The 18,856-nt window shown below is 35.1% G+C and overlaps 1 protein-coding gene across 4 annotated transcripts in view; it reads left to right on the top strand.

Annotated features, from left to right (window-relative positions):
• Window positions 1-18,856, top strand: part of USP53 (ubiquitin specific peptidase 53) — a 34,241-nt gene that overhangs the window by 8,605 nt on the left and 6,780 nt on the right. For all 4 annotated transcript variants that reach the window (XM_048943313.1, XM_048943316.1, XM_048943314.1 and 1 more), the window contains exons 2-14: window positions 415-1,046; window positions 3,071-3,163; window positions 7,214-7,348; window positions 8,768-8,881; window positions 8,962-9,044; window positions 9,353-9,458; window positions 10,346-10,492; window positions 11,057-11,206; window positions 11,651-11,813; window positions 12,747-12,896; window positions 13,844-13,987; window positions 14,240-14,972; window positions 16,288-16,361. In XM_048943313.1, coding sequence (XP_048799270.1) covers window positions 903-1,046; window positions 3,071-3,163; window positions 7,214-7,348; window positions 8,768-8,881; window positions 8,962-9,044; window positions 9,353-9,458; window positions 10,346-10,492; window positions 11,057-11,206; window positions 11,651-11,813; window positions 12,747-12,896; window positions 13,844-13,987; window positions 14,240-14,972; window positions 16,288-16,361 — 2,236 coding nt within the window. In that variant the 5' untranslated portion in view covers window positions 415-902. The remainder of the gene's footprint in view (window positions 1-414; window positions 1,047-3,070; window positions 3,164-7,213; window positions 7,349-8,767; window positions 8,882-8,961; window positions 9,045-9,352; window positions 9,459-10,345; window positions 10,493-11,056; window positions 11,207-11,650; window positions 11,814-12,746; window positions 12,897-13,843; window positions 13,988-14,239; window positions 14,973-16,287; window positions 16,362-18,856) is intronic.

Below are 18,856 nucleotides of genomic sequence, written 5' to 3'. Positions count from 1 at the left end.
GAGAATCCACTCATGATATTTTCATAATGTAGACACAAACTTATGTGATTTGCTTTGATATTGAAATAAAAAGCATCTTCTTACATTTTCAGATGTAAAATAAAAATATTTATTTCTTGATAATATTTTTATTGGACTTTGAGATTTCAAGTTAGAATAATGCATTATGTGATCTTTAGAAAAGCTGCAGAATAAGTTAGGGTGTAACTGATAACGACAGATACAATATTGTAATTTGTATGTCTCAAACACTATTAGGACTGTTGAGTGGCAGCTTTTTCTCTTGCTCCCTGATTGGTGCATGCCCCTTTAGATTAAGGGATTGTTTCAGCCATTATTTCAATTTTTTATTTAGATAGTTTCTAACATTTAAAAAAGTTCCATTCTTATATTTTGCTTTTTTTCCTATTTCAGATTCACTGGAAAAAGAATGAGATAAACATGGAATCTTCTAAACTGGATTATATTTCATGGATCGCAGTTAAAAGTAGAAAGATGGAAGGAAGTCAGAGAATAGATGTATAATGCCTGTATGAACTCTTGATCTAATACAACTCATGATTTGTAGTAATACTCTGCTATTCCTGAAAGAAGTCAGTTACTGTGCAACATCCTTAACAAGAACTTTTACTCTAGTAACATATTTTAACCTTAACTGGACAGCATATTTTTATTCTCCTTTTTATTTTTGTGAAGTCAGTTGAAGTATAGCCACATGAAAGTTTTTAGCTGATGGACTGATCCTTGTAGATGACTGACACCTGGGATAAGGGCTTAAACCCCTGAATGGTTACTGGAACACCATGACTTCAGAGCAGTTGTCTTAGGACCTTCTTTGCCTTGGATCCATCATATCCTTAAATATTCAAGTGTGAACAGTGCAATATAAAGTCTAGAAAATAATGGCATGGGTGAAATTTCTAAGAAAACCTGGGGGTAACCTTGGAAAAGTTTATCAGCCTGGAAGTATATTGTCCCTGGCCCCTACGAAAGGCTTATTAAATGAACCAGGACAGAACAGCTGCTTTCTGAATAGTGCTGTTCAGGTAAGACCATTTTTTTATTTACTGTGCGTTTCTCATTTTGTTGCAGCTTTGGGTGGTCATAGCAGGGAAAGAGTTTTCTCAGAAATGCTGCTTTGACTGTTTTTATCACAGTATGCGTGCTCTGCAGAAAAATACAGCACATTTTTCAATGGTGTTAAATTCCGTTCTCAAATTACTCAACTTTTCAATGATGCTTAATGAGACTGAATACTGTGTCTTTTGGGAACTCACTTTTCTGAAAAAAAGGGTGGCTACTATTAGAGAAAACAGACTGTGGAAGTAATTTTATTTATTATTTGATGTTGAGGGATTGTGAGTATTAAATAATTTGCCAAAAATGGCAGCATGTTATGTTTATGTACATTGTCAGGAGTGCTTTCCTTTCAAGCTTTGCTTCTAATCTTAGGAATGTCATATGGAATTAGGAGATATATCAAAGAAATAAACAGCATTTTGCTGGTTTTGTATGATGCAGACCAACTTCTTGCAAGTATTTGCCTACGTACTGTTCTGTATTTATATGAACTGTAATTGGAAAAACGTCGCCTGTTTGGATCTCCAAAGTATAGTTTAATAGCACAGTAACATTAGCACAATAAATATTGGTCTTTCACAAGCCTGTTTACAACAGGGAATATGGGAATCTAATTAACTCTGTGACAGAGCAGTGCTGGTCTTTCTGGGTTGCCTGCAAGTCTGAATAGTTCATAAACTATTTATTTACTTTTAAATAAAATAAATTAATTGCTTAAGTGGCAGAGGTTTTAATAGGGGCTCAGAATTCATACTTTAAAATGTACAAACAAAAAAAAAAAAAAGAAAAAACTGAGATAAACAACCCTAAAAAAAAACCCAAGCAAACAAAAAAAAACCAGCCGTAGCATAAAGTCTTAACAATTGTATAGGTTTGAACATAGCAGATAAGAGATGCACATCGTGTAAATGCAATATCTATGTATGTTTAAAGCAAAAACATATGATAGATTCAGCAGGATGAGTTTGTTGCTTTGTTTTTAGTGAGAACAGCCTGACCTATATTCTTTTTCAGTTTTGGTATTTTCCCCTAGGGTGGCCTAAAATTAAACCTAAGTCATTTTTAGTTATGGTTTCAGACAATCCTACCACTTTACAACTTGCTGCTGTTTATCAAACAGTGGGTGATGATGGTGACTGCCCTTTTGAAAGGAGGAATGTGTTCCTTTCTTTTCTCTCTGTTGTTCAACCTTCAGAACTGAGGTTCTAATATTACCTTCCAAGCTAGTACTAATTAATTTTAGCACTTATATTTATAGACATAATATTTTTTTTTCTGGTTTGTAACTCGTGTAGCTGTGCCTTTTGAGAACTCATTTTTGATGCATTTATTTTTGTGGGCTGTTTTGTGAACTACAGCACCCATTGTGGGGCTAAGACATTAAATGCTAGAAGCAGTGTAGTTAGTGCAACCAAACTGATGTTGCCTTTATGTACAACAGTTATACAAATAAAATGCTGCAGCTTAAAGCTGATAAAGCACCAGTGGATTATTATGGTTTGTAGAAAAGCAAATTATTTCAGCAGTTGTTTTAGGAAGAGAACAAAATGAAACTCTTCACAGTTTACCTAGCAATTCAGTTTCTTTATCTTCCTTAATTTTATTTGAAAGAAAGCACGGAGGAAGGAGAGATGAAAAACAAGGTAGATTGAATAGTTTTCTCCCTCTTCTGTAAAGCCATAAGACAACTGCGATCTTTGTATAATATTTAGCTTACTGCTTGTTTGCTAAAGAGCATTGCAGTTGTTTTCCCAATACAAATGCAGTACCATTGTAGATCTCACCGTCAAACTTCTGAAGCATTTTATAAGAGTGAATGCAAACCTTCTACAGTTTGCTCAGATAATAAAAAAGGGTGTTGATTCATGTAGCAATCTTGGTTCTCATGTTGTATGTGAAGTGAAAAAAAAATATCTACTGTATGTCACTTCATTAAATGGAGAAGCTTCAGATTATGTTGTTTAATGTCTGTGCAATTTTATTTTTGTAGGTTTTATGGCAACTTGACATATTTCGACGAAGTTTAAGAGGTTTAACTGGACACGTGTGCCAGGGAGATGCGTGCATATTTTGTGCTTTGAAGGTAAATAAGGCTTTTCTAAGAAATCATCATGCATTTGTCCATTTATGCCTTAAAAAAAAAAAAAAAGAAAAAAAGGAAAATAATTTTACTGAGATCTGGTAATTTTTATATCCCTATAATTCATGATTCTGACTAGATCATTCTTGTATGTAGAAGTAATTTGGTCTTAATGCCATTTGTAACAGATATTTGTAAGAAATATTTTCTTTGACAGTACACAAACTATACAGCCTAAGTGCTTAAGCATAAAACTTGTATGTAGAGTTAATAAGTATAACTTGTTTTAAAAATAACAGCCTCATGGAGGTTTTTTCATATTGACATGCATACGCTTTTCTTTAATGCAGTGTTTAAATAGAGTAACAGCATTACTGAGTGTAAAGTTATCAAGATTCTTGGTAGTTGATAGTAACTGTACAGAAATTAATTGCTGTACTTGTAAGTACTGAAAGGTATGCAGAGGTGCTAGAAAATTAAAGAAGTCTGTTTTACTGTTTGAAATTATGTAAGAGCTGCATATCTTAACTAGCGTATAAAAGTTGCATTTTGGTTTTGTAACTAATCTGAAATCTGGAAACAAGCATTGTGTTCTGTTAGGCTCTTACTGTTTCTACTGTGCTGGTATTTGGCTGCCTGCGGTTACTAGGAAATAGTGGTAAATGTCATATCTTATGTTTCACTGGGTAAAAGTCTCACTGGAAAAAGGCAATAGGGCTTGTGTATATATATATATATTTTTTTAGTAATATACAGCTTCTACTTTCACTGGCAATAAAGGCACTTCTAGGTTTCTGATACAAGAACATAGAACGTGTGTTGTGTACAGAACTGAGAATAACTCATGGAGAGCACAGAAAGGAGCTACGCTGAAATTGAAGTTCTTTGAGGAAGTGGTTTTTGAGTATAGGCAAGGAGATGCTGAGTTGCTTCTCGGGTGTTTCTGGTTAGAGTTCACTCACGGGGAGTTTTACAGACCAAACCTTGTTACTGAATAAGCCTTTGGAGGCAAAGACTGTTTGCAGCGATACTTAATCTGCCAGGAGATTTATATAGTCTATGTATTCTGGTTTTGTTTGTTTGTTTTTGCTGTTTGTAGAGTTTGTCATGATTGCAGTAAAGCACAGCTAATTGTCCATCGGTTTCTTTTTCCAAACGGAGCTTTCTTAAAAGGTGTCATTTTAATTATTTGATTAAAATATAATTTTATATAATTTTAATATATAATTTTATATATATAATATATAATTTTAAAATGCCAACAAGTTGAAGTAGATTTTGGTACAACTATGCATGTTCAAACCAACTTCCTGAGGCTTTTTTTCCAACATTTAAAAAACTTTTTACTCCAGAGAACTTGCATAAAAACTCCAGTGGAATAGAAGGCATGTCAAAATCTTTCTGCTGACACTTGGTCTTGTTACTACAGGAAGTCCCGTCGATAACTCAAGTTGTACCTGTCTTTTCACGTATAATCTTATGTCTGTCTTGGGGTGATAGCTTCTAGTTTCCTGGAGCTTGTTGTGTGTACGGACTTAGGTTTATATTTGATGTTGTAATGCAGGGTAAGCTCTGTGGCCTGTTCCCTTGTTCAAAGATGCCTTGGAACTGCCTTTCGGAAATGTAGAGGGATTGAATGGTGTTAACTGTTGGAAAATACGTATTGAATTGTAATAGTGAGCAATCATATTGCTAAAATCATTGTAAAAATGCTGTAGCAGCTTTAAGGTGCTCAGAAATGTGAAGATGTCACCTATGTCACAGCACAGTTGAGCCTGTAAGTAGTAAGTTGTTCTGTTCCAGCAATGCTCCAGTTCTGAAGACAAGTTTTTGGTTTTATTCCTAAGCTGAATATGCCACTTAATGTTCCTTTATACTCTGTCTCTGTAATCATTGGAACTGCAATATGGAGATGCTTGATAGGTTTAGCGTTATTTCAAGTTACCACCAAAGCACCTCTAGCTCCTTCCTGAGGCTGCTGCAATTTATGAGTCGCAATTTTCTTTATTCTTCCAAGTGTCTTGGATGTTTGATTGCTTTCTACAATGTGTCGTCTTGTGCCGCTTTTCAAAATGGCTTACAGACCTGAACATTTTGCGTTGTCTCATCTTTCTATTTTGAGAAGTGCCCCACAACACTGAGAAGCAGATTTACTGCTTGATCTGGAGTTGTTCGGAATTGTCTTGATCGTTGTTTTAACAGTATAGTTGTGATCTTTACAACTGCATGGCCAGTAGCCTAGGTATTGAACCAGAAATGCTGTAGTTAACTCATATGGAAGTATCTGTCCGCAGTCATTATGTACACTACTGGTTTTGCATTCTTGGCTTATTAGAGATACTGGTTGAGTGATTCTGTTTGTTCTGTGTTCAGCACCTAGGGCATTTTTGCATTTGTGTGGTGTATGTTCTGGATGTGGATGCATTTCAGTAAGTTATTAAGTTTTTTTTTTTTTAAATGGTTTTGGACTGTTTTAACCTTACTTACTACTTCACCAATGAAAATCAATATTTAATCTGAAAAAAACAATCTGTATTTTTTTAAACTTTCCTGAGGGAATTTGACTTTTTTGCTCTAGGCAAGTGTTACTCTAGGGTAGATGGATTTTTCTGAGCCTATTCTGTAAACTGAAAGCTGTGCCAATGAATTCTGTTTCACTTATCTTCAACTTTTTTTTGGTTGTGTTGTGGGTGTTGTTGTGTGGTGGTGGTGTGGGAGTTAAATGCACTCTTTTTTTTCTCTAGACACCACTGGAATGGGATTTGAAATGTGGAGACTGCTAACAATGAGCATATATGTCTGCATAATTCTGCTCATCTGTACTTTTTTCTTTAGACTGGACATGTAAGGTTCTCTTGCATACCAGAAATGACCTAGCAGCCACAATGAGAAATAAGTATTTTCAAAGCAGAGTTAACTTGTAGTGTTGGCTCTGTTAACAACTTATATCAGTGTGAGCATTCAAAAGTTTTGACTGTAATTTTTATCAGTAATCATGATTTTTGGCATGAGAGGGAAGCCTAAACATTTGACAGATAGTGGAATGCATTATGGTTAAAACTGCTTTCTATAAACACTGAAGCTTTGCATATCTGTTGCATCTTTGCTGTCTGACCAGCAGCAAAATAAAGATTTTGTTTACTTTTTACCAGAGGAGCCAATGTGAAGAATGAAAATCCTTATTTCTGTTTTATGTGGCTAGTCTTTGCTTTGTCTTTATTTCTCTTCAATTTTTTTCTGTGAAGTTTGACTTCAGAGAATTTTTGAGAGTGGAATAAACCCTTCAATATCTGCAAATGTTTTTTCATCCATTTAATGGCTTTTGATGTTCAGTTTTTAAACCCGAACTCCCTTAGTTTCTAAATAATGAGGTCAGTTAGGTGTATCTCTGCCAAAAAAGAGAAGTAATAGCCAGCTGTCTTTTCTGGGAAATGAAGAAAAAATCAAGTGCAATTTCTTTTCCGGTTCTGGAATTGCAAATATTGACCTGTTTTCTTGCCTTGCTGTATGCACTGTGTGAGTAGATAGCTGATTTAATAACATGGATTACCAACGTTCCGCATAATTCTGCAGATGCATCATTGTAATGAATGTAGAAGTGTCTCAAGTAGTAATGTAAATGTATTCTTTACTGAATAACATATGTAAAACTAAAATGAGAAGTACTGTGTTATGCTCTAAGAGTTGCATTCCACCTGTAAAGATGAAATGCTTGAGCATGAGCCACTGTTCCAGTGACTGGATTAAACAAACTCCTTAATTATAGATCAAGGTTTATGTTGCTTCTGGGAGTTAAGGTCAATCACTTGCATTTTTATATGCATTTTTGTTGTTTGTTTTTTTCTATTGGATCAAAGTACAGTTCGGTGGCTCAACACTATATAATTGAATGACTAACTGAGAACATGAAACTGAAGAGAAAGGAGTCATTTCTAAATGTGGATGTATTTATAAGCTTTTTTTATATACCTGCTGCATGATAGCTGATGTATTTGAACAGAACTACAGTTGTAGTCAAGGCTAATTAAGCTACGTAATCATATTTGTTCCTAGGCAATATTTTCACAATTTCAACACAGTCGAGAAAAAGCACTCCCATCAGATAACATGAGACATGCCCTGGCAGAAAGTTTTAAAGATGAACAGCGTTTCCAGCTTGGATTCATGGATGATGCAGCAGAATGCTTTGTGAGTACTTCGTAATTGTCAAGTAGGATTACGTTAGGTTTCTGGGAAGGATACCAAGCTGGTCTGTTGTTTTAATAGCTTTAGATTTGCAGGTGGGGTACAAGTGGCATCATTCTGTTGATCTTGTTTTCATCAATTTATGGAGACAAAATGCACGGAGCAAGTTTCTGGTAATACGGGATGGAGTGTCTTAGATGTGCTCTGTGGTTTCTTCTCTGGTTCTGTAGCTCAGACAAAGGGATATGTGAAGCACTGTATGAGCTGGGTGACAAATAGCTTCTGAAAGGTTTTGGGTGGAGAGGGAGATTATCTTCACTGAAGTCTTCTGCAGGAGACATTTCCACTTTTTTATCCAAGGGTGAATGAGTATGTGAAGAGCTTGACTCTTGCTGCGGTTGCTGTCTGCTTTTATGAAATATCTGAGAAGTTTGAGCCTTTATTGACTTTTATGAGTCATAAAAGTTGACTCAAGATCACATGGATGCTGTCAAAGAAGCTTTTCTCAGAGGTCTTTTGTTAGACAATGGAAATTATTCAACTTAATAAATAAGTAAATAAATCAGTTTTAGAAACTGAAAATGCTTTTTGTTTTGATTACTTTAAGATTTGAATGTCATCTGGAAATACCTACAAATGAATACCTGCCAGATGCATTTACAAATATGTAGGAAAATCAAATGAAGAACTCCTGTGGCTGTTTTGATTATTTGCAGGCAGATTACTAAATTGCAGTCAGGAAAGTGAATCTCGTCAGTGTTGTGTCTAAGCAGAACATGTTTGGACCCCTGAAGAAATCAGCTAAATTACCTGTCTAGATCTGCTTCTTCCTGTTAACTCTTTTATGTTACAGCAGAGGGAAGAAAATGGCCGTGCTGATTCAGGGCCAAATTAATGACAATCAGGGCATTTTTTTTTCCTTCTGTTAAAAACTGAAACCATGTATGAGTTAAGACGTGCAATTTATGAGCGTTTTCCAGGCCTCTGTCAGCAGTAGTCATTCATTGCATAAGCTGCACTAAACATGATTGGATTATCAGATTGATAAATGGAGAAAATGCTCAGGTATGAAGAACTGAGGTGGAGGCCTGATCCAGAACAAATTTCAGGCATTGTATGCAACTAAATTAATATTGTCTTCATTTTTTTTTTTTTTTTTTTTTTTTTTAAGATTCCCTTATTTTGAAGGATAATATGGTAGGAAGTTGGAGTTGAATAACTTTAAGGCTCTTTTGTTATGTTTGAAAGCCTTGAGGTGAAGAGATTTTCCATCTACTTGCTTGTGACTAGGGACAGAGCTATGTACGTATTAAACCTGTAGACTGTAAAGGGGAATAACTGCTGGAATATTGAACTGTAACACTGCTTATGTATTCTGACTTCATCAATTCAGTTTGTATTTACATTGTTGTTTCTATTTAGGAAAATATCCTTGAGAGGATTCATTTTCACCTAGTGCCAAACAGCGACACAGATATGTGCACTTCAAAATCCTGTATCTCTCATCAAAAGTTTGCAATGACACTGTATGAACAGGTCAGACATTAATGCTTTAACAAATACTTAGGTTCCAATGTCATGAATAAATAAAAACAACAGGATTTTTATTTTTGTAGTGTGTATGCCGTAGTTGTGGAGCATCATCAGACCCGTTGCCTTTTACGGAATTTGTGCGTTATATTTCTACCACAGCTTTGTGGTAAGAGCTTTTGTTCTTGTATATGTCTCAGTTTTCTACACAACCTCCTAGGAATAAAAAAACCATGGCAGAGAAATAAGTGCTTTTGAGATTGTATCAAAAGAACGTGGATTTCAAAAGCAAGATGTAGAGAGATTTTTACACTCAAAAAAAAAACACCAAAAAAACAAAAAAAAAAAAACAACAGGCTGCTGCTGTTTTAGCTGTGATTTTTTTTATTTTTAGACAAAAGATAGTTGAGATTTGGCTGCAAAATATTTGCTCGTAGGAAGACCATACATCTTTATTTGTCCATTTATTTTTTACAGTAATGAGGTAGAAAGAATGATGGAAAGGCATGAGCGTCTCAAGCCAGAAATGTTTGCAGAACTGCTGCAGGCAGCAAATACTGCTGATGATTACAGAAAGTGTCCTGTAAGTAAGCAGAGATCCTGTGACTTTGGTTAAGATTCAATGCAGAGCTCTTTCAGATATTAGATCAGAGTGAAGTATTCATCTGAAAGATTCCTTGTGGCCACTTCAGTGCAGTCTAGCTTAGGGTAAGAAAGCCTGTAATTCTTCTCTGTTGCTCCATTTATAGATAAACTTCATTGTTCAGGTGGCCTGGTTGGAAACTTATTAACTCTGTGCTTTATACTTCACTCCATGTTAAATGTACTGCTAGTTATTTCTGATTGGACTGTAGAAGTGTATTGTTTGAAGGAAGCACCTTCAGTTCATAGTTCGCATATGCTGACAGCTTGAAAAACTGTCTTACATTGAAATGATGTGGCACTTCTAATGATAAAAATAGTCATATTTTCAACTTATTCTCTTTCATTAAATAATACTATCAATAGTTATCAGTACTGTTAATTTAGGAATCATCAAAAAGTGCATAAAGTATAGAAATAACCTGAAATGATGAAATGGGGGAGGATAACAAAATCTTGATGGTGAATCGAATGTTTTCAGAGCTTTATATTTGACCAGGCTGTTGGTTTGATGTAGAAGTTTAGTTACAGCCTTCATTGGTGTTTATGTACTTATTATTGGTGTTTATTTATTTTAAACAAAAAAAGATGGAGAATTTTATCTGTAGATTGTTAGAAGCTGACATCATAATATATAAATAAATACAAAAATCAAAATAAGTTTCAGAGGTTTTTTTGGTTTTTTGTTTGTCTAGTAACTCAACTTGAGAATACCAGGGCTGTTTTGGGGGGTCATTTTTTATAACATTATTTATTATAATCTATTATAATATTATAAATTTATATTTTACGTTTACCTGCCACCGCTTTGTTTTTCCCTTTCTCTAGAGTAACTGTGGTCAAAAAATAAAAATTCGTCGTGTTCTTATGAATTGCCCTGAGATTGTTACAATTGGTTTAGTTTGGGACTCAGAACACTCTGATCTGACAGAAGATGTTATGCGGAATCTGGCAACACAACTTTATCTTCCTGGGGTATCTGACCTAAATGAACTAATTCTTTATTTTATAATTTAATCTGACATATCAATGTGAATATTAATATATGCATATAAATGCACATGTATGTAAGTACATAAATTTTAAAAAAATCAGCTTCAAGTATTATGGCTAATGTTGTGTAATGTGCTACTTGATACAGCTTTTGTGAGAGGAAAAAATCTTGTCAGATGTGTTGGTCTTACACCAAACAATGAAGATGAATGTAGATGAATTCCTAATTGAAAATCTAAGTATATCATATTTGATTTGATATTTGTAGAATTATTCCAGAGCATTGTTGTTTTGCTCTATCGACTGTGTTAAAAATAAATGTCAAAATAGATGTGATAAAAAAAATGTAGTGACATAATGATATAGATATAGTAATATAATGAGATGTAACAATATAATAGACGTAATAAGTACAAGCAGCTTATATTCATGAAAATCTGAATAATGCAAATGGCTAGTTAGTACCAATTTTAGAAGTGCTGGAGTAGGTCTTCAGTCAAGGTTAAATGTACTGCGGACATGTAAAAATGCTAAATATTTCTACAGCTCTTCTATAGGGTTACAGATGAAAATGCCAAAAACAGTGAACTTTTCCTTGTGGGAATGATTTGCTACACAAGCCGACATTACTGTGCCTTTGCTTTTCATACCAAGAGTTGCAAATGGGTGCTGTTTGATGATGCTAATGTGAAAGAGGTAAATACTTCTTTACTGCTATGTAATTCAGTGATCTTTTAGTTTTCTTGAACACATTTTTTCTGACATTAAGATTAAAGCAAGTTAGAGTCTTAATTTTAGTGAACTTTAATTTATATAGCTCTGTTTTCACAAATGAATTTTAGAATCAACTTCACTCCTTCAGATAGCAGATACTTAAGACTCTTAATGCTCTTCCTGTCAGCTGTTGAGTTTTTCCTTCTTATGAGAAGAAGAATCAATGACTGATGGCTATATTTGCAATGTTACCGTTCTGATGTGCTGCTGGTTCAAGCTTCTTGCCAGAGCTTACATAAGCTTGTGCTAAAATACTGATTCTTAACGTACCTTTAGAATTCGGAATTTAGTACTGATGCTTATTAAATTATTCTTCCCATAATTCTGTTGAACTGGTTTTGATACAGAAATGACTTTTTTTCTTAGATTGGAACAAAATGGAAAGATGTAGTCTCCCGGTGCATTCGATGTCACTTTCAGCCGTTGTTGCTATTTTATGCTAACCCAGATGGCACAGCTGTATCTCCAGAAGATGCTCCAAAGCAGATTATTCACTGGTCTCAAAGCAAAGCAACAGGAGGAAATGCAGGTAATCAGATTTATTTTAATTTATTATTTATTTATTTTTTAATTTTTTTTATTTATTTATTTTATATTTATTTTTTATTTAATTTATTATTTATTTTAATAACCGTATTTATGAAATGAATACTTTAAAGATGGGAATAGTAGATTTGCTGATGTGTTCTTAAATATTTTTATTGGTGTGTGGGAACTGCTGAATCACGGCCTGAACCTCTGATTGATCACCTGAGGCAAGCCATGAGTCAGCCATGGGAGCACAGGTGAAGGCAATTCACCTGTGTTGCCGGAAGGGGTGGAGCCTGGCTGCACCTCTCCTGGACCCATTTAAGAGCTGGCTGCCACCAGAGAAGGATCTCTTCTGGAGATCCTCCTCTGGAGTTTTGTAAGTGAGCCCAGGGTATGGGTAAGCTTTCTATCTGTTCTCTTTTTGTTACCGTAATCTGCTTTGCCAAACTCTCTTGTTTATTTTGTAATTATAACATCTTAATATTCATTGATTATACAATCGGTAAGTATCTAAAGGGGTCTCAAAAGGAAAGACTAGCATGCTTATTTAATACTGAAACTGTGTGTCTTGTCTCAGTTGGTATTCCCACCTCAAATCCCACACATGGATTAAGGGGCTGGGGGGGAATGTGTTTTTATTATAGATAGGAATATGTTTTTATTACAGATATCAGTAAATTTGCATATAGAAGTGCTCTTTTACAAAGATCTTATAACAAAGTATGTTATAAGATACTTTAAGCAAAGCTTAATATAAATACGGAGGTATGTTTGGAGGTGTTTGCATATCCATGTGCATGTGCACGTTCCCCTCAATTGGCTGGTTTTTGTTTTCAAATTGTTAACTAAGAATTACATTTTGAATTCTCATACTGGGAATTTCAAATTAGGGAGCCTTTCATTCTAAAGATAGATATGTTTTTTCTTTTAGGATGTGAGAAGCATTCTACTCCTAAATCGGACTATTCAAAAGAGAATGGAATTGGGGACTCTACTATTCAAAGGGGTAATAAAAAACTTCAGCCAGATAGTTCAGCATTCAGTAGAAGCCACGTTCAAGCTAGTGGTGGTAAAGGTCCAGGTATGTACCTTCACCCCTAACTGCAGTACACAGCTTAATAAATAGTTAATAGTATTTCAGGTATGTTTTAGCCTCTATGCTAGAGCTATTTCCAGAACAGCAATTCTATCATTGTCTTTAATGGATCTTTGAATAGCAACTGATGTTTAAGTAATGTATGAAATACTGAAGTGGCTCTTGAGGCCTTTACCCTTTTCTTCATTCTGCCTTGTAATCATATTGTCTGATCAAAGGCATGTATGCAGTATTATTTTAAGTCTTGTATGTTAATATGTATGTTTGGGAGGAAAAAAGGCAAAAAAAAAGAAAAAGGGCTTTATTATATATTTCTAAAGGTACATTTACATTCTGTCAGTAACCCAGGCTTTCAGGAGAACAAACAACAATAACAACACAAAGAAAACTATAAGTACTGATACTGGGGATTGACTTCTATATAACATGTCTGTGCCTTTTCTCCAAAATCTGAATACATGTCATGGGGAGATGCTAGCTTCTCTTCAGAGACATTTCTGTTGTCTTCTAGTGTTGGATTGTCAAGCTTTTTCAAACTTGAGAATGCCTCTTTTTTGATGAGGTGATGAGTCCAAAATAGTATTTACCTTCTGAGAAATTGAGGATTTTTTTGTTTTTTAAGCAGTGACTGCTGCTTCCTTAAAAATACAACTTCACATTTAGGCAAGTATAAACTTGGCTTCAGGTTTTTACTATAATTCAAAAAAGTTGCACTTATTGGAGATGTTTATATGCTTGTACCTATAATGTCTATCTTTTGTTTTCTTAAGAACCTATGCTATGTAACTTGTTAGTCTTTAAGTAGTGCTAATATTAAAATATAAATGTTATGGTGCATAAATACTACTGTATAGTAGTATTTTATTTTGATCATGAATTGCTTTTTATTAGTGATTTTTGACAAATGAATTTTTTTTTTTTTTTTTTTTCAGCTAAGTTAACTTATGGTGATCAAAAGGACAGGCTGAAGGACATATCCAGAGAGTGTGCTCAGAAGGCTACTGATATGAAAAACTTCTCATCTTTACGAAAAGATGCAGACAGAGGACCAAGAAAGGAATCTGGGAGACAAAGAGGTAATGTTCTAAAGTTTTGAGCAGAGGATCAGTGAATCAAACAGATTGGCACGTCTGTGTTAGCCATGAAGGATTTCATTCTTCTTTCTAAAGAGCAGATTGTAAGATCTGTTTCTAATTTTCTGAAATATGTACTGAATTTGTTACTGAATGTGTTGATAGAACATAAGAAAAGTATGTACTGTAATAAAATCAAGAATAACTATTTGTGGGAGCTTAAATGCAGCTTTTTTTTCTCTCCCTTCTTATTAGATTTAATTGGGGAAGATCGTTCCAATTTTAAGTCAGGATCTCCTCCAGTTGGAAATGGACTTAGGCAATGTATGGATCAGCGCATATACAGCAGCCAGGGAAGAGGGCCTTATAAACATGACAGTGTACCTCCCCATACAAAACTTCCTGTACAGGTGCTTGGATCAAGTAAAACAGAAGCTCTTCCTGCTAGTGAGAAACCTGTGCTTAGGACCCGAGCTGATGGAGTCACTGGCTATGACACGGATAGCAGTCAAGACTCTAGGGATAAAGGAAGTATCATCAGTAGCAGAAGCAGAAGTAAAGGCTGGAAACCCATGCGAGAGACACTAAATGTGGACAGCATTTTCAGCGAGGCTGAGAAGAAACAACATAGCCCAAAGCACAAGGCAAATCTGAACAGTAAATCTAAGCATGAAAAAGAGCGAAGCTTTAACCATTGGCCAAAAGAGAATCAAATCCAAAAAGGTTTAATGACTATATATGAAGATGAGACAAAACAAGATACAGGAAGTAGAAGCTCTTTGGATTCAGAGGGGAAAGGGAATGCTGAAAAAAGCAAAGGATTTGCAGAGAGAAAAATCCATGGTGAAAACTGGCAAATTCAGAGGACAGAATCTGGTTATGAGAGCAGTGATCATATCAGCAATGGATCAGCAAATCCGGATTCGCCTGTCATTGAAGGAATCAATCCAGCAGATGTCAAAAATATTAAAGAAGGTGCTTCTGGCAGGTAATGCTAGTTCCCTTAAGAATTTACATAGGTTGTCTATGCAGGAAAATAAGTTGTAATATTCATTTGCTGTTTCAGTCGAGTAAGCATACTTTTAGAACTTTAATACTCTTGAGGATGTATAAAACTAGCAGCACATCTAGAAATATGAATGCAGACAGTTTAGGAGTTGATCTTACTTTAACTCTGAAGCTGCAGCACTATTTCTGGTGGGAAAGTACTGAGCCTCATCATTATGGTGCTGAGCCAGGATCTCTAAGCCCTGCTTTGGTCAGGGTGTGTTAATTTGAAGTAATTGCTACACTTATTTAGTTACAAACTTTTTTAGTTACTGGGTAACTTGCTATTTGTAATGGAATATAACTGTCTTCATAAATCATACCTGTAGCAGTTGTATGGACAGGCTCCTGACAAAAAGATGGAAATGGCAGTAAATAAATAAGTGGTTAGTAGCCAAATTTTATTTATCTCACTATGAATGGCATTAACAAGTATGCTGCTCTAGGAGTTTTTGGAGCTTCTGTCCATGGAGATGCTCCTAACCCAACTGAACATGATTCTGAGCAGCATTTGCTCTAGCTGATCATATTTGAGCGGAGTTTTGGAATAGATGATCTTCTAAGAACACTTCTAGTATTATTTGCTGCACTGAAGCAGTGATTATTGGGAACACTGAAGATAACTGGAGATAAGTGACCAGTATTGTCTGTTTTTCCCCCCCTTTAAAATCACTGTAGAAAATAAATATTCAAAGTAGTTGTGCTTTCTCAGTTGTCTATTAGTACATGCTTTTTGAAAGTTGTATGAAATGTTTTCTGTGCAACTGGTGGTATTTTCTCACAGATGGCACATCACTCCACTATTGTTTATAACTTTGGGAACCAGCTGTCTTTACTGAGCAGGCTGCTGTGATAATGCAGGGCACTTTTTCTTTATTTTCTGTGTTGCATAATGAGCGTTCTGCTGTTGTACTCTAGAGCAGGGCTGGGATGAGTGGGTGTGTAATCCCCAGAAGAAACTTGGATACACCATCCTCATGAACTGTATGTTTGTCAAGTGTCTGTATTGAAGACTGCAGTTCATCCTAAATTCCTCTGCATCGTTACAGCTTTGTCGTGCAAGGGAAGCTGTGCTAAAAGTATTCAAGGGTTACCTCTCCATCTTATGTATGTTCTGTAGTGTTTTATTAAAAAACATGAGTGGTAAAGGGAGACAAAGTATCAAACAGACAAGGTTGTTATGCTTAATGCACTCAAGGGGGTAACATGGTGCATCAGTAGTTTAACCCTTCAAATCACCTGTGTTTATTTTACAGTGAGCAGAATTTGTCAACAAAAAAAGCTGAAAGTGTGTTACATTCTGTACCTCAGCAGAACAGAAACTTCTATGGTAAGAACTTGTGTTTAAAACAAACAAATAAGGAGCTTTCTAGAAATAATTGAGGTATACCAAAATTTTAATGCTAACGTACTAATATCTCGCAGAAGATGGAGAGGTTTCTGATGATCTCCTTTACTTTATAATGTTGCTGCAAGTTTGCCATAATTTCATTTATTTTTCCCCACTAAGAACACTTCTTTTTACCAGTACTCATGAATTTTGTGCTGGCATAAGGCATTTTGTTTTACTCCTTTTCATTGATGTTAATTGGAGTCTTTCTGATTTTAATTCAGTGCAGAAGGTTAAATGCGACTCAATTTTTGTTGTGGTCTTTGATAACCACTTTGAGAACATTGCTCATTTTAATGCTTTTTCAGCAAGTGTATCCATTCCCCTTCCCTGTGCCTGCAAAAGTAAACGATCCCCTCCTTCTCACCCCCTTCCCCCTCCAAAAAAAAGTCCTTTTTTTTCCCCCTGTGTTTTCCCCCACAATAGTTCTGTATGTGTTTTTGGTGGATGCTAAGGAGGGTTTTGCTTTGGTTTTTAAAAAAAGGTCTGGGTAGGCTGTGCTACGATTTCTTTTCCTACAAGATATGAGGCAAAATCAGGAAGAAACACTTGTAATAAGGAAACCTGCTTCCTTTTACATAATAACATGTCTACTGGATTTTTATAAATGCCTTGGCGGTATAAATGTTACAGGTCACCATGAGGCCAGCCAAAATCATTATCTGCTGTTGCTGGAACAATGGAATGGTGCTTGTACAAAGCGGCGCAATAAGTATTAAGACACTTCCCCAGGAAATGTTTGATTTTCATAGATATCATACTTTCATTTGAAGAATGTGCAGTCTAGTTTCTTCTAAGATTGAAATTTAACGTAGGGGGTGGATTTGCTGTACCGCTGCTTTGTTGCTATTCCAGTTGCTTTTTGGTTGTAGAAAGAAAGCCAATTTGGTGTTTCATCTTGATGACAAAAGACAAATTTTGCATGGAACACAAAAATCTGTTTTTCTGTTTTTTTCTGCTGTAGTTCTGTACTATAACTGTACTTTCCAGTAGGGTGAGAAATAATTAGGTAGCAAAAACAAACAAGAAACCAACAAAACCAAACAAACAACCCACAGAAAGCACTAGTTAAAACATATGAAAGACTCTGTCAGGATGAGAAATAGGGCTCTTAATTAGCTTACGCAGTAAACTAATATATTAAATGTAGCTATAATTCACCTTGCATCATATTTCTTCAGTACTGTTTTCTATTCCAAGTGACCCTTACAGTTATCATAAAACATTATCATAATAACTGTCAAAGAATATTGATGTTAAAGTCCTGTCTATTCAGTCTATTCAGTACTTCTATTTCAGTAACTAACTTTTTAATAGTTCCTTAACAAAAAAGGATGTAATTCTAAATTAAAAGTGAAGATCTCATGTGTTTGTGTTTTGCAAAACTACTTTTAATGTGATTAATAGGCTGAGGAAAAAAAATGAAGAATTTGATTATCAAGTGAGATAAAGATTTAATTAGTCTGATCTTGGTTGTCTAAAAAGTGTGTGTCTGTATGCCTGGAGGAGGAGGAGGAATCATTTATAGGCACCTATTATACCTCCTCATATTATAGAATATGAGAATGTTTCAGAATATTATTGGCAAGACTAGAACTGGTAGGTAAATACCATACGGACTTCTAGAAAATAGTACTTCAAGTAAATACCCAGTTGTTTCTGAGAGTACAATGAAATGTAAGAAGTCTTCTGTAGCTGTGCACAGCAACTTGTAAAAATATCTTGTCCCTTTGCAGGAAAATAACACATAACTTTGAATTACGCCTACCATTTTTGCTGGTTCCTGATTTTAACAGGAGCTGAATGAGGATTATGTCCAGTAGTTGAGGAATTTTGTCTTTGACCTACAAAAATTAAGTTATTGTTAGAGCATTATAAAGATAGTAACATTGGATCACATGGTGGTAACTCGAATAAAATTGCTGCTGCTTTCTGTAGGAGTAAGCAGTAGATAACTGTAGTACTAAAGTGAGTGACCCACGTAACCAATCTCTAATTTGTGTGATTAAATTTTGGGACAAAAATATGAAGCAGATACAATGTTCTTAATTTTTATTTATGCATTGATGTTTGATGTTTGAGTTCAGTGAACTTGGGTGGTATTTATTGTGTATGCAGAACAAATAATATGAAAAGTGTGGGGGCAGAATTTGCAACCTTATGTTTTTTCACACTGGAGAAAGGTGGCTATAACTCTTGGAAATACAGGATTGGGGTATAAAATATCTTCTTGTGGCTTTTCATAGTAATAACTATGCTAGCTACTGATAATTATTTTCATAATAATGAAGTGCTTTTAGTTGTCTTTGTGAAAATGATCCCTTGACTCTGAAGGCACACACCTATGAAATTGCCACTCTGACAATTTCAGTAGAAAGTATTCTGTTGGCAGGGGAAATGGTTGTTGAGTTCACTAGCATGAGACATCTCCAGTT

The sequence above is a fragment of the Lagopus muta genome, chromosome 4 (assembly GCF_023343835.1).
Source record: "Lagopus muta isolate bLagMut1 chromosome 4, bLagMut1 primary, whole genome shotgun sequence".
Taxonomy (NCBI): Eukaryota; Metazoa; Chordata; class Aves; order Galliformes; family Phasianidae; genus Lagopus; species Lagopus muta.
Note: the sequence above shows the minus strand (reverse complement) of the source record. Positions and strands in the feature narration are given on the sequence as shown.